Genomic DNA, 15803 nt, shown 5'->3' with positions numbered 1-15803 from the left:
TCTGTGTAGTATGTAATATTATAAAACAACCCATGCTATTGCAGGCTACTCTCTAGCCTCCATGGCTTAGCCCCTTGTCATGGCTAGCCCCATGTGGCGGCCACCCAACTAGTGGTTCACTTGCTGAGGAACCTGCTCACATTCCCAGCCCTCTGCCCCTCGTGGTTAGCAAAGATCTCCATAACCCAGTGAAATCATAACTTTAGAGGCCTGTAATTTATCAGTCAGATTTATATTAGGAAATTCTCAATCCACAAAACACCCACATAATGAACTCAGAGCCAATTGATATTGATACACGCTACCCACCTAGATTGGACAAATTGTCCTATATTATTCTATCCCTTCTATGACATTTGTTGCTACCTGTTTATAACTACCTGTGGCTATTTAAAGCCATGTGGATTGGGTTCATCCTCTCCTTCCGCCATCTTCTTTCTAAAACTCAGCCCGCCTTCTTTTTCTGCTGCCCAAATCACAGGCTCTAGCCTTAACTTGTGCCTCCTCTCACCTGAATCTACACTTTGGTGCCCAACTTCTTTTTCATTTAGCATAATATTTCAAGAATAAGCCACTTGGTAACAGGTAATAATACTTCATTTTTTTTGAGACAGTGTTTCCTGTATCATTTTAATTCCCAACATGTCATGGATGTTATGTAGGATGTATAGCAAAGTATGACCCTAAATTCTGTATCCTCCTGCCTTCACTTTGTAAGTGTTGCCAGTACAAACATGTGTATCAGCACACCAGTTGATAGAGTGCTGGGAATGAAATTCAGGACTCTGTAGATACTAGGCAGTCTTTGTATGACTGAGCTACATTCCCGGTTCTCATTCTTTGTTATGGTTAATATGGGGTTAACATGTTTTTTGCATATGTATATTTTTGGACTATTTTAAATATTTTTGCTGTAATAGTGTATAGAATTAGTTGGGACATATGTTTTAATTTTTCTTGAGTATATACTTAAGAATGAAGTTGCTTATATAGTAACTCTGAGTTTGGAAGTCATTGATGTATGTTTCTATAAGTCATTTTTAATGGCTTCACTTTAATATATTGATATACTGCTCCTTCAGTCTCTTGCTAGTTGATAATTTATGATGATTATCAAAACAAAATAAAAAATTTAAATGTCTTTGAATACTTTTGTATGTGTGTAGGTTGTTTGCTTGTGTCTGGGAATGCCTGATATAGGCATCTAATGAAAGTAGAATATATATGCGATCTGTGTAGTGTGTAATGTTAAAAAATAACCCATGCTATTGCAGGCTACTCTCTAGCCTCCATGTTATGTGTGTATGTAGGCCAGAATACTGGGATGTTTTCTTCAGTCATACCTCTAGAGCCCACATGGCTTCTGGGGCCCTGAACTCAGACCCTCATGCTTTCCCAGCAAGTACTTCACACAGTCACCTCTGCAGCTTCCATATTGAATGCTTTTTAAAAAATACTAATTTATTTATGTATATATATATATATTAATGTGGGAGTGCCCTGTCTACATGTATACCTACATGCATTAAGAGGCCATCGGATCTCTTTATAGATGGTCGTGAGTCACCATGTGATTGCTGGGAATTGAACTCAGGACCTCTGGAAGAGTAGTGTTATTAACCATCAAGCCATCTCACCAGTCCTTGAAAGCTTCTTTTAAAGGATAAATTTCTAGAAGTGGGCTTGCAGAATCAAATAAGGATATAATTTTGATAAATCTTGTCAGATTACTCTTTAGAAATACATAAAATTTTACTACCATGGGTTTTGGGGCCCGAAAACACAAAACTCAGTGGTAGAATGTTTGGCTTAGCAAGAAGCATGAGGTCCTGACTTCTGTTCACAGTATTCCTGAAAAAATTTTATCAGTTTTTTAAAAGCTCCTTCTTTCTCTAAGCTCTCATTATGTTATTAATCATTGCTATTCAGAGAATAGTCATATATTTAAAAAAATATTTAGTTTTTTGCTAGTGAGGATTTTTTTTGTCTCATTTTGTATTCTTTTAATACTTTTACATTGTTTTGTGACTTGCCTGATCATGACATTCACCCTAAATATTCCTATTGGAATTTATACTTTTTTTTTTAACTGAAAAAAGAAAACTTATGTTTTAGAGTAACAACAACATCAACAAATATCCCATTGTACTGATGCTTATAAATATTTTAGAGAGTTTTTGTTACAGTTTCTGGGGTGTCTTTTGACTTTACTCTTTGCTTTATTAATATTAAACTTTTTGCTTCATTTATTTTTTTAAAGATAGTATCTTACTGTATTTAGGCTTGGCTATCTTGAAACCTTGTATGTAGACTAGGCTAGGCTTGAACTCAGAGATCTGTCTACCTCTGTCTCCTGAGTACTGGAATTAAAAGTGTCTGTCACTAAGCCTCCTTCATTTTTAATTTTACTGGTCTTTGCCTTGCTGAAAAGTTGTCTACATTAAAACTGTAAAACTTGTCTTTTCTCTCTTGTTTTCTGTAATGTACAGAACTAAGCTTGGGATTGCTTAGGAGGAGCTTACATCTTATAGCTGGACTTCACTTATATCTCATAGTTTTGGATTTATTTTGTTTTTCCAAGTTAAGGATCAAATGATATGCTAGGCAATATTATATTCCTGAGCTATATCTCAAACACTTAATCTATGTTTAAATTCTGTTAACTACTTTTTAGGCTTTTGACCAAAATGAAGTGGAGCATTGTTCTTACTAGTTTGCTATCTGATGTGTTCTCTTCAAGAACAACACACACACACACACACACACACACACATTCACACATATATACACACACACATATATATGTGTGTGTGTGTGTGTGTGTTTGAAGTAAGGAGATGGATAGGAACATGCTATACATTCATTCTATGTACAGACTGGGTATTGCAGGAATAGTGCATTTTGTGGGGACTTAAAAGAAATTATATTTAGGCATCATCTGTGGGATATTGATTGTTTCACAACTTTTATTGTATCTCAGTTTCCTTATCTGTAAATTGACAGTTAATATATAATTTATAAACTTAGTGAAATGATATATGAGAGTTCATGCTGTCTGGGCATTTAGTACGTGTTTTCTTTTTCCAATTCATAAACCCCATCTTTCTTTATCCTACTTAAAGTTTGGTCCAGAAGATAAGACGAAGTTTCAAGATATTGTATTCAAAACTCGAAAAGTCATTTGGGATTAGTACTGATTAAAAAGGATAGCAAATCTTCAGTTATTTATTAAGTCATTTTAAAAGGCATTTGTTCAGTAGCCACTTTTTAATAGGATAAAGGTTAATTTAAGCTGTGTAATATATATAAAGAATGTGCGCATGTATATACATTTAGAAAAATTTTATTCATCAACCTGATTAAGAATTACTCAATCCAGATTTAGTTCTCAGTGGGCTCCTTTTTGATATTTATATGTATTATTCATTATATTACATTGATTTTTTAAAATGTTTTAATTTTTGGGGGGCAAAGTAATAAAATATTTTGTAAAGAGATGTGAACTAGGAAGATGTGTATATTTGTCATAGTTCCAAAACAGTAAGAGTTTAAAATTTTATTTATAGTTTTGAGATTATAATTTAGTTGGCAACATTTCTCTTTCCTTTCATCTTTCCAAACACTCCCATATACCTTTCCCAGTTCTTCAAATTCATGACCTCTTTTTTTATTGTTACTACATGCCTATATGTATATTGTATATATACGTATCCCTAAACATAACCTGTTGGGTTTACGTAGTGTCACTGTGGGTATGTTTTCAGGACTGACTGGCACTGGAAAAATCAATTGGTGTGCTCTTCCCTGGGGAGAGACATCCCTCCTGCTCTTCGCTTTACTCAGTTGCCTGTAGTTCTTTGTGTAGGGTCAAGGACTTGTGTGAGTTTTCTGGTCCAATTTGACATGTTTGTTGGTATCTTTTTGTTCAGCTCATGTTTGGGTAGACATGTTGGTGAGACTTATCAAGTATAGCTTCTGATGTTACTAGGAGATACAATCTTACAGTTAAAGTGCCTTATGTGGCTCTTAGCATCTTTTTGCCTGCTTTCCTGCAGTGTTTACTGATCCTTAGGTGTGGGAGTGTCTTGTAGATGTATCTTTTGGTCCTGAGCTGCACAACTCTGCATATATATTTTGTGTGTTTTGTTGCTTCTGTAGAGTGTCTACCTGCCAAGAAAACAGAAACTGAAGTCAGGTTCCTGGACCTTTGTAGAAAATGAACAAATAAATTAATTTTCTTCTGATAATATATAGATTTCTTCTTTCAGTGGCTGGCTTTTGTTTTTACTTTGGGCCATAGTATGGGAACATTCTTGACTTAGAGCCTTTGTGAGTTCTCATGTTTATTTTAACCATTTATTTTAGGAACTATTTTTTTTTTGATTTTTAATATTTTTATTACATATTTTCCTCAATTACATTTCCAATGCTATCCCAAAAGTCCCCCATAGCGCCCCCCACTTCCCTACCCACCCATTCCCATTCTTTTGGCCCTGGCATTCCCCTATATTGGGGCATATAAAGTTTGCAAGTCCAATGGGCCTCTCTAGGAACTATTTTAAGGTTACCACCCCTTCCTTCCAAACCTTGTTGGCTTGACACCTTTTGATAGGTGTTTATATGAGTAGAATAGATATTTTGGTGAGAAATTACTTATGCTCCCTGCTTCACCATCATCACAAGGTTGATTTCTTTGTTTTATGCTGTAGTGGACTTGTCTATATGGTATGTGGCCCTTTTACAGTCACTCATGTAGTTTGTCTCATTTTGTTTATAGAAGCAGAGATGGTTTCATTTCTAGGATTATCTGAAGAACAAACGTTGGTGCTGTAGGATTGTTTGCCAATTTTCTAGATTGTACTGCTGATGGATTTTCTGTACTGCTAGTGGGATGTTCTCTGTGCATAACTTGTTATTAATTAGCTCTTTTAGGAGATAGCCTGGAGGGAGGAGGAGGAGGAGGAGGAGGAGGAGGAGGAGGAGGAGGAGGAGGAGGAGAGAGAGAGAGAGAGAGAGAGAGAGAGAGAGAGAGAGAGAATATGTATGTAATTCACCCGTTTGTCTGTCTAGACATGGTTTTACTATGTAGCTCTGGCTATCCCAGAACTAACCTTGAAGATCAGGCTGGCCTTGAACTCATGCATATCAGAAGGCTGGAATTCAAAGAGTATCAGAATATTACATTGAGCTACTTATAAGTGTTACAGTTGGCCCTTTCTTCTTTCCTATTGTGTTTTATCTAGGTTTGTTTGTTTTTGTTTTATCTACACATCCTGTCCACAACTACTGATTCCATTTTACTCAGATTTATCCCAGTGCCTTGTCCCCATCACTTGTGAGCTTTAAAATTTAGCCATTCTAATAGATGTTCAGTCAGCTTATTTACAGTTCCTTGATGCTTAATGTTTAACATCTTATGTTTATTTACTTTATTCTTAATATGTGCTTATTTGTTCTACATGTATCTTTTTTTTTTTTTTTTTTTTTTTTTTTTTTGGTTTTTTGAGACTGGGTTTCTCTGTGTAGCCTTGGCTGTCCTGGAACTCACTCTGTAGACCAGGCTGGCCTCGAACTCAGAAATCCGCCTGCCTCTGCCTCCCGAGGATCAAAGGCGTGCGCCACCACGCCTGGCTACATGTATCTTTAGTGAGGAATCATTTAAAGTCTGTGCAGGAGATCAACTCATATCCAAGGTATATATTCTACCCTGAGATATACCTGTAGTTCCTTTTAAGATATTAGATTGTTGTAATTTGTAAGGTTTTTTTTTTTTGGAGTGCTTTTTACTGATACATATTTTGAAAACATTCCTAATATCATGATTTAGTTTTTCAAATAGCAGATGCTTTAATTGTTTATGGAATGTATTTGCTTATTAGTAGTATTCTTGTATGGATAATTTTGTTTCTTTGAAATTTTTGTTTAAATTATGGACTTACAAAATTTATTTTTAGAACTTTTTTCTTTTTTTAAATTTACATTGGTTTTTCTGCCTCCATGTATTGACATATATGTGAATCCCCTGGAACTGCCATGTGGGTGCTGATTTGAACCCATATCCTCTGGAAGAACAGCCAGTTCTCTCAACCACTGAGTTGTCTTTCCTTCTTCTCTTTTAGAATTTTTATACTGTTTGGTTTTACATTTAAGTTCATAGTCTTTTAAGTTTAATTTGAGGAAAGGTATGGGTTAGGGTTTAGTTTTGCATATTAGTATCTCATTTAGCATTTGTTGAAAATTCTATTCTTTCTTGAAATTCTCACCTTTGTTGAAAATATGTTGGTGATATATGTGTGAATATATTTGGAATTGGTTCTGTTGTATTATTAGTACCAAACTAGCTAGGAAACTAGCTTCTGATAAGTGTTAAAAAAAAATGTGCTCATATAAATGTATTTTTTTTTTAAAGAAAAAGTCTTTAAGAAGAAATAGTTTGGGACACCATAAATTCTTTTTTACATATATTTTAGAATCAGCTTTTTAAAAATATGATGTACTAGTGGCAATTTATAAATGTTGCTGTTTTCTTTTTACCTGGCTAGTTCCCAAATAATTGAGACTAGACTATTTTATTTATTTAACAAGCTTTAAGGGCACAACAGCTGAGCAATATTATTCTTAATTTTTTAAAAAAGTTTTTATTAGATAATTTCTTTATTTACATTTCAAATGTTATCCCCTTTTCTTGTTTCCCCTCCGAAAACCCCCTATCCCCTCCCTTCTCCCCCTGCTCACCAACCCATCCACTCCTGCTTCCTGGCCCTGGCATTCCCCTATACTGGGGTATAGAACACAGGACCAAGGGTCTCTAATACAATCCTTTAAACTAGTCGGGCTACCTCCCAGTCAAAAATCCCAATGATACTTGTATTTTAGTACTGATCTTGCTCTTTGGACTCCAGGTGTTTTCTCATGGTGTTCCCCCCCCCCCCTCCCTGGGGGGAATCTCCACTTTCTCTCTTTCATTTCCTCTTTCCCTGGCTGGAAGGAAGTCCAGCCCTAGTCCCTGCCCTGCTCAGTCATTGGATGAACAGCTTTTATTGACAAATCAGAGAATAATTGGGGAGCAATGTTTATACAATACTGAGGCAGGAGATTCTCAGAATAAGGATTGCAATCAGATATGCAGGCAGAGAAATCAACATTTGAATAATACAAGGATAGTCTTTACACAGTAAATAGCTACAAGATGGTATACTGTTAAGGTGAATAGATGAATTAAGCCAAGAAAATTGCTTACTTGAGACCCATGGGAAGAAGTGAGAGGTGTTACATCTAATGTACTAGAAAACACGTATGAAGGATAAGGCAGAAAGCCAGTATAGTAGTTGTTTTTCTTGTCGTTGTGAGCAAACACTTGCCACAGACAACTTATATGGGAACTATTTAGTAGACATTTTCAAAGAATTCAGGCCATGGCTTTTGAACCCGTGAATTTAGGTAAAACATGGTGGAGAAAAAGTGTGACAGGGGAGTCTGATAAAGCTGACAGGAAGCAGTTAAAGGAAGGAAGGCATCCTAGGGATATGTAAGGTCATGGCTTCTGTGACCTTCTTCCTTCAAATACATCCCAGCCCTCACAGTTCCACACACTTTTAGGAATCTGTTTAGATTTTGAATCCATCAGCAGAACAAAACATTTCTTAGGTCAGGTCCCTTATGATTCCAGTTCTTTTGAAAACACCTTCAGAGATGCATCATGGGCATGCTTTATTAATGAAGTTACTTCTCAGTTTAGTGATAGTGACAAAGGGAAATGTCAGAAGTCATGATTCTGGGAGAATTGATTTATGAGGATTTTATTAACATTCACTTTCTGGAGGATAATTAGAAAAAATGAGAGACAGTGAAGCATAATGGTTGTTAGGAGACTAAGATCTAATTAGGATGGTAGAAAAATCATAAGGTTTGGTTTTTCAAATTGATTCTTATCTGATAGGAGTTTTCGTTAAATTTGAACTGATGGATAAAATAGCCATAGTTTTAGGTGCTTTTTGTCACTGCTATTTTCTATTATCCTAAATACAAGAGAAAGATTATAAACATGTACCAAAGGAATTGTGTCCCGATTTTTTTATAATTTACTTTTAAAATGTTAGTACATTTATTTATGTACTTGTTATACATGGGAGTAGTGGTGTGCCACAGTATATTAGCAGGAGTCAGTTCTCTCCTTCTACCATGTGGTTCTCAGGGATTGAACTCGGGGTCTTATCTTAGGCTTATTAGCAAATAGATACTTTTACTCTTTGAGCCATCTCTGTTTTTTTTTTCTTCTTTTTCTTCTTCTTTTATTTTATTTTATTTTATTTCTTCCATTAGCATTGTGATATGATCTCATCCTTTTCCAGAAACGAAATTTTCCTCCAGATCTCTCTGTATTGACATAAATATCTGGAATACCTTTGGAAAGCCATACAACATCTCTTCTTAGTCTTTATTGCCCTTGTCCCCATGTTTTTTGTTTAGGTATACTTGGGATATGAGGTAGAGCCCTAAGAATAAATGAAATAAAAACAAGACATTGAATTCAGTTATTCTTGAGACCAAAGAATTCCCATTATGGATGTTAACTAATTTTTGTCAATAAAAATTGTAGACATAAATACCATTGCCAATATAGAAAAACCATTTGCTATCACTTTAAGTTAAATATACATGTATATGTTAACTTATCTTAGTCTCATTCCCAGTATAGGATATTTGTTATTCCTGTTCTGGGAACTCTATCCTTTTCACCTCCTTGACTATTCTATAGGTTATCTATTATTAATCGCTTTTACTCTTTATGAAAAGATGGTTTCCTTTATAGCTGTTTTCATTTTAATATAATAATAGTATAAAACAATGCAACTATTTGATTAAGGGGAAATATTAACAAGAAATGTCATTATTTAAAGGATTATTTAAAAATAAAATATTCTATGTTTTCAAGTAATCAGACATTGAAGCATTAGGACATGGTACAATGAATGACAGCAGTAGAGAGTCACTGACTATTTCTTTCCTCCTCCTTTTCTTTCTTTCTCAAGCATTGTCTCATGAAACCTGGACAGGCCTTGAGCTGGTCTCAGACTAAGAGGTCTGCCTGCCTCTGCCTCTTGAGTGTTGGAATTAAGGATGTGCACGTGCACGTTCAATCCCAACCCATCAAAGCCAATTAATTAATTTTTAGACAAGGCCTCTATTTAGTTAGGACTGGCTTCAAACTTTTCAGTCTTCTGGGTTCTGGGATTGCAGACATATACTCTTATATTCAGCAACTAAATACTTCTTGAATAAATTAAATTGATTAGAAACATGGGACTTCAAAAGTTGAAAGGTTATTTTCTTCATAATGAGGATTTTTCTTTGTTTAAAGTGGTCACATAGCTGGAGACATCAAAACTTGAATGGTTGTATTATATAGACAGATCAGTGCCATCCATAGACCATTGGTTCAGGAGTGGATCACTATCAATCTCTAATTGATCCAACTATATGCGGTGCCATTTATTTATTTATTTATTTTCCTCCTCCCCCTCATTCCCTTCTCCCTCTTGCTCTGGCCCCCCTGCTCACTCCAGCCCATAGGTTTTTTTATTTGTTTCTCATTACAGATAGTTGTGAGCCACCATGTGGTTGCTGGGATTTGAACTCATGACCTCGGGAAGAGCAACCAGTGCTCTTAACCGCTGAGCCATCTCACTAGTCCGTAGTGTTATTTATTAAGTACCTTTTTAAAAGTATCAGCAGGTCTAAAGATAATAGTTGGTAATGTGCTTTTTTCAGGTAAGGTGTAAATTTATTTTATATATTACATATATATGGTATAAAAATAACTAGTGGTTAATTTAGGTATTGGTTAGGAAATAGGAACTTCAAAAATGTTGTACTACAAATATTTTATTTGGATAAATAAGATAAGCATATACTTATTTTCTCAGAAGGAAACCTTGTACTGTCAGATAGAAAGGATCAAAGTGAGAATCAAGCAAAAAATAATTCATGTATGTGTTCACCCCCCTTCACTTCCCTTTGTTTTGGAGACAAGTCTTGCTGTGTAGCACAGGCTGACCTCCTGTATCCACCTTCTAAGTACTGGGATTACAGTGATATTTTACTGTTTTTGGTGTTTTGCCTTCTTTAACCACTGAGAATAGATGCCATTATAGGACAGCTTTGTTTGAGAAATGTATGCAGTACTATAAGCCATTGAAATTTCTCTAAAATGTAAGCTGACATATCATACATACTTACAGTTTTTGCTAGCTTTTCTATCTGACATCATCATTTAATATCTCTGTAGAAACAGTATGAGTTTAATGATTTGTATTTTAGATTTGTATTGTTAGAAGTCTTTTGTGAATTACTCTTTTGGTGATTTGTAACATTCTCTATTACTCTCCAACAAAATCATGCTGAACTACAGAGACAAATTAATTTCAACTTGTGAGAGGGTAGCCGTGGTTTAATATCATAAGACTTAGATGTTTACATATACTTGAGGCTGGTCTCCCCTGGACTTTCCTCCCCCTCTCCTCCCTCTCCCTCTCCCCTTTTCTCTCCCCCCCTCCCCCCTCTGTTGTGTATATCTGCACTATATAGTGTTGTTTAATTAGCTAACAGTGATAGAGATTCAAACTTGGTTACTTTAGCATAGCTTACATGAGAACTAAGAAGCAGTAATAAACTTTCTTATTCAGTAATAAATGACTAATTTCAGAACTTTTACAGGGGGTGTCCAAAGGCTGCACAGGTGGTATAGTAAAGGACAAAATAGGTGAAATTCAAAGCAACTTGTGTAGTTAGTATTTAGAGAACCACATTTTTTCCTAGTTTTTTTTCAGTGTTTTTCCTAGTGTCTTATAAGGTTTAAATACTTAAGATACAGTGTTGTTAAGGGGCTTTTAGTTTATTTTGTTACATACTCAGGGCCTCCAGGTTGTCCTAATGTTATTATCCTTTGGAAATTGATGTAAGATATTGTAAAAATTGGAAAATTGGGAAACCCAACTTAACATCTTACCTCAAGAGGTAAAAGCTCTTGCCTAGCTTGCATGAGACTGTGGGTTTGATGTGTACCACTGTAAGAACAAAATATACAAAACAACAACAACAATAAATACAAAGAAAAAGCCCTGTGCAGCTAGGTATGATGGTAATGTCTATAGTCTCTGCATTTGGAAGGCTTAATCAGGTGGATTATGCACATAAGGCTTCTAATGTGATTGAGGCAAGTCTGAGATAGTAAGAGCTTGTGTAAAACAACTCTCTAAACAACACTAAAAATAATTCCTCCTCATCTTGAAAAGAAAATATGAAGAATTAGCTGTTAATGTTTTCTAAAGTAAACCATTTCTCTTTCTTTGGATGGAAGCTGCTCATCACTCAGTGTTTAAACCCTACACTGGCTTGTATGCACAGTTACTAAAAAACATAACCAGCACTTAGGGATTTAAATTATGTTTGAGCTTTAGGGAAAAGAGTAAGGAAATTCAAAGAATCAGCATATTTACATTGTGGGCAGCATCCAAGGGAAAGAAAATGGCAATTACACCTTTCTAACTCAGGCCTCAGGAAATTAGAGCAGTCAAACCCATGGTAGCTTATTGTGGTGGGGAGCAGGAATGGACAAGTATAGTTTATTTTAATTTATAGTTTAATTTACTCCATCTCCTTCTCTATCTCTTTAGAATAGCTTAAGTTGATTCTGCCTTTGTAGGTATAGTTTTTTGACCAGGTGATTGACTTGGCACAACTGTAATGTTAGATCTCTGCCTAGGCCAGAGAGTCTTCACCAGAAGGATGTTTTTCTACTTTAACATTGTAACTCCAAATAGCACAGTATGATAAGATTACGTTTGAAGAGTTAACTTAGGGACTGGAGAATTTTACTGTTAATAAATAAACAAATTAGGAAAACTTGCCCTCCTTTAAGTAAAGGGAAACTGACGTGAGAAATTTTGATGTGATCTTATAAACTAGCTTTGATTTCTTGGTACATGATGGAATACTACTACTTTTTTTTTTTGATATGCAACAAGCTTAAGACCTCCTGGAAGTAACTCTTATATTTTGAATACTATTTAACTTAGAAATAGATACAGATTTGGATACTTTGTTTAAGGGCACATGTGAGAAAGAACAAAGAAATATGAGCAAAGAATCCTATAGGGCTGAGAATGCAGCCTAGTAGTAGAACTCTTACATGGCATGTGCCAGGCCCCTAGATTAGATCTGTTACTGACAAAATAAAACATTATGCCAGCTGTAACTATATATGTAATATGTGATAAGGATAACATGTAGATACTTAATTTGACACACATGACTTTGTTGCTTGCTGTTTGATCTGAATGATCTGAAGTGGATTTTATCTTCTGTTTGCTATCAAAGCAGTAGTTCTAGACCCCTGGAGTAAAGTTATTTTTAGGGCTTTTTTTCATATTTAGCATATTTGAAGTGATTTTATGATTGGTTTAGTCAGCATTGATTGTGCTGTGATTATGGAAACAGTAGCATGAATTTTGTTTCAGTTGGCATGGCTCTGTAATTTACCTAGTTAAGTACTTTTGAGAGCAAAAGGGAGTGCCAGTAATTACCCCAGGACAACAGGTTTACATTAAGACTGACTATGGCAGATCAAGTTATGCATTTACCTGATTAGGATGTGGTGATGGCATGGAACAGAAGACAAAACTCAGCTTGCTGTGTGCAGGTACTGCATGTATGAGTTATTGAGAAATTTGCCTTTTCTTTTATCTTTCTAGACTGCCTTATGAGGTCCGCTTTCCTTGTAGTTGGAAGGCTATGTGGAACAATCTGGACTATGTTCTGCTTTGTTTATGATCAGCAGGAATGAGGATCCTGTTTCATCCACAAACATAGAATGAATCTTGAGCATTGTCTAAACTAATGCCAGTGTCAAGGGGGAAAATCATAGTTGTAGGTATGAGATATTTATTACTCAGATGGGAGTTAGAATTACACTATTCTCTGAGACTAGTTGAAGTTTCATTAAATGGAAACTAGTTGTAAGACCAACTTTTCTAGGAAAGTAGTGCTGTTAAGCACAGGGGAAGGAACTGGGGAGCAACACAATGTTCTCTGAAGAATCTACTGTGGTTGCTTATTTGCATTTCCCCTTAGGCATCTGTTAATGAGTTTCTTCAGAAGCCTAGAATATTGTAGTGTTTTTCTTCCAGTGAGAATATAAAATGATTTAACTAGGGGCGTTGTTCAAGAGTACACCAAGACAGATACTGTGGGAACAAGGCATTTCTTAGAAGAGTTTTTAATCCACTGATGGAGGGACAGCAGCATGGTGGAGGCTTTGAGTGAGTTCAGGACGCCAACAACAGAGACTCTGGAGGGATCTCTGAAGAGAATCAGAGTCCACTTATCAGAGAAGGGAGATTCAAACACCTTCTGAGAATGGGGTTCAGCTACAGCCAGGTTCTCAGATTCCCTGGCAGGAGACAAGGAAGGGAGACTGGAACAGGCTATGGCACCCCTTTGATGTAAAGTCTTTTCTCAGGTGAGAGGCTCTGGAAATGGCAAGTCTGCTTGCTCTATACTCACAGATGAAGTTCTAATAGGGTACCTGTGAATATTTGTGAGAGTCTTAGAGCAAAAGGAGAGAAAAAGAAAGAAAACTTAGCATATTTTTTTCTTTTTTAAACTATATTATTTTTAATTTAATTTTTATTTGCTCATATTCTCCACATACACATTGATTCCCCTTTCCTCCAAAATGATGAATTTCCTCAGATAACTATAATAATAGTAATAATTTTTAATAAAAAGTAGTATGTGAATGTGTGTGTGTATATATATGTATTTGTGTGTGTTTGGGGAAAGGGTTGTCAGAAGACAACTTTCCAGAGTTGGTAATCTTTCATTGTGGTTCCTCACCTTGAACTCAGATTATTAGAATTATGCAACAGGCACTGTAACTGCCTGAGCCATCTTGCTGGCCCTGACTGTAATAATTAATGATCCTTTTCCCCCCACAGACTAATAGGGATGCCAAAGGAAAAATATGATCCTCCAGATCCTCGCAGAATTTACACCATCATGTCCGCAGAGGAGGTAGCCAATGGGAAAAAATCTCACTGGGCAGAGTTAGAGATCTCGGGTGAGTGGAATCTGAAGCATTTTATCTGGAATATAATAGCTACAATTGTAAAGAGTATTGCTGTATTTATAGGCTCTTTGTTGTGTTTTAACTGGAAGAACTAATTGGAAATACATAAGAATCCTGAGGCACTTCTTTTTAGATCTTTTAAAATATTTTTCTTTCTTGTTGAGATTATCTTGAGCAAGGGTAGCCATTTACATTTAAAGATATTCACAGTTTGGTTTCTGAGTAAAATTAGGTTCTATAATACAATAAGTCTTATGTTGACATTTCCAGAGTAAGTTTTTGCAAATGAAAGTCTTTGCTATCCTTCTTTGCCAGCACTGAGATAATAAAAGAAGGAAACCTAGGTGACTCTGTCTGTGTAACAGACACCAGCTAAGCTATGAATAGAGCATGCTCAATAAATGTGATTTGAAGAATTTGGATCCCTGTCTGAAAGTGAAAAAAAAAATCATAAAACTAAAACTGAAGACATTGCATAAAATACCTAACTGATGTACTTCAGAGTTACCAAGATTGTTAAAAACAAAGACAAAAAGTGCCTTAAGTCAGAGGAATGTTAAGACATGCTAATTAAAAAGCCTGATTTGAATTCTAGAACAAAAAGATATAAAAACAGGTAAATTCTGAATAAAGCCTGAAGTTTTGTTACTATTACTATATCAATGTTGGCTTCTTACTTTTAATAAACACACCATGGAATATAAGACTCTAATGTTGGGGAATTTAAGCAGAGTTCATATAAGAACCTCACATTATCTTGGCAACTAATAGTATTATAAAATTAAGCTTATTAGAAATAGAAGATCACTTTTTCTTTTATGAATTGCCACAGAACAGATTATATGTAGAATGTGATCAGGACCCCACCCCCATTGGCATTGCAGTACCAACAGCAAGACTTAACTTATTCATATAACTGAAAGGAAACTGGGTAGATTGCTGAATGCTCATCATTCCGATGGGAGCAGATCTCAGCCTTGGCAGCTTACTGACAGTTTAGCCCCTATATACAATTCCTTGTGGTGGAGGGTTTTTGTGTATAGTATAGGATGCTTAGTAGCATACTTGGCTTTTACCTAGCAGATACCCTGTATACTTCTTTACTTATATCAACCTAAAATGCCAAAGTCCTTTGAGGAAAAGAATTCCTCCCAACTGAAATTGGTGTGTTTAAGTTAATGGAAGTTTCTCTTTTACCCATAGCCTCATCATTGAATACTTTTGTTTTTCTATTAAGATGCAAAATCCTAGTTGACACTTTGTATTTGATTATATACAGCAGGAAAGAGTCTGGTAGAAAGAACCCTGGATAGAGGATAGAAATAAACATTGAGTTTAGTTATATAAACAAGATAACATTGTTCCTTTGAAACTTTGTGTTCTTCAGTTTCCATTCCCATCTCTCATCTAAATTTTTTTTTATGAAAATTATATATACTTAAATAATTACTTCTTGGGTTTGGAGAGATGGCTCAACTACTAAGAACACTGGTCTTCTAAAGGATACAAGTTTGGTTCCTAGCACCCAGATCAGGTAGCTCTCAAGCACCTCTAACTACAGCTCCAGAGACTCTTTAGCAGTTCAGGCCTCTGAAAGCACCTGCATTCATGGGCACATACCCACACCAACTTGGATATAGACACTTAACTAAAGGTAAAATAAATCTTAAAATTA

The 15803-nt window shown here is 35.5% G+C and overlaps 1 protein-coding gene across 5 annotated transcripts in view; it reads left to right on the top strand.

The window, feature by feature from the left end:
• Cnot6l (CCR4-NOT transcription complex subunit 6 like) overlaps positions 1-15803 on the top strand; it is an 87383-nt gene that overhangs the window by 16045 nt on the left and 55535 nt on the right. For 4 of the 5 annotated variants that reach the window (XM_029476935.2, XM_021162286.3, XM_021162285.3 and 1 more), the window contains exon 2: positions 13998-14119. In XM_029476935.2, the coding sequence (XP_029332795.1) occupies positions 14008-14119 (112 nt within the window). In that variant the 5' untranslated portion in view covers positions 13998-14007. Of the gene's footprint in view, positions 1-13997; positions 14120-15803 lie in introns of those variants that run through there. The other variant, XM_029476937.2, reaches the window with a different exon arrangement.

The sequence above is a fragment of the Mus caroli genome, unplaced genomic scaffold (assembly GCF_978045245.1).
Source record: "Mus caroli unplaced genomic scaffold, Mus_caroli_1 scaffold_4, whole genome shotgun sequence".
Taxonomy (NCBI): domain Eukaryota; kingdom Metazoa; phylum Chordata; class Mammalia; order Rodentia; family Muridae; genus Mus; species Mus caroli.
The sequence above is the reverse complement of the archived record's forward strand: the minus strand, read 5'-3'. Positions and strand labels throughout refer to the sequence as shown.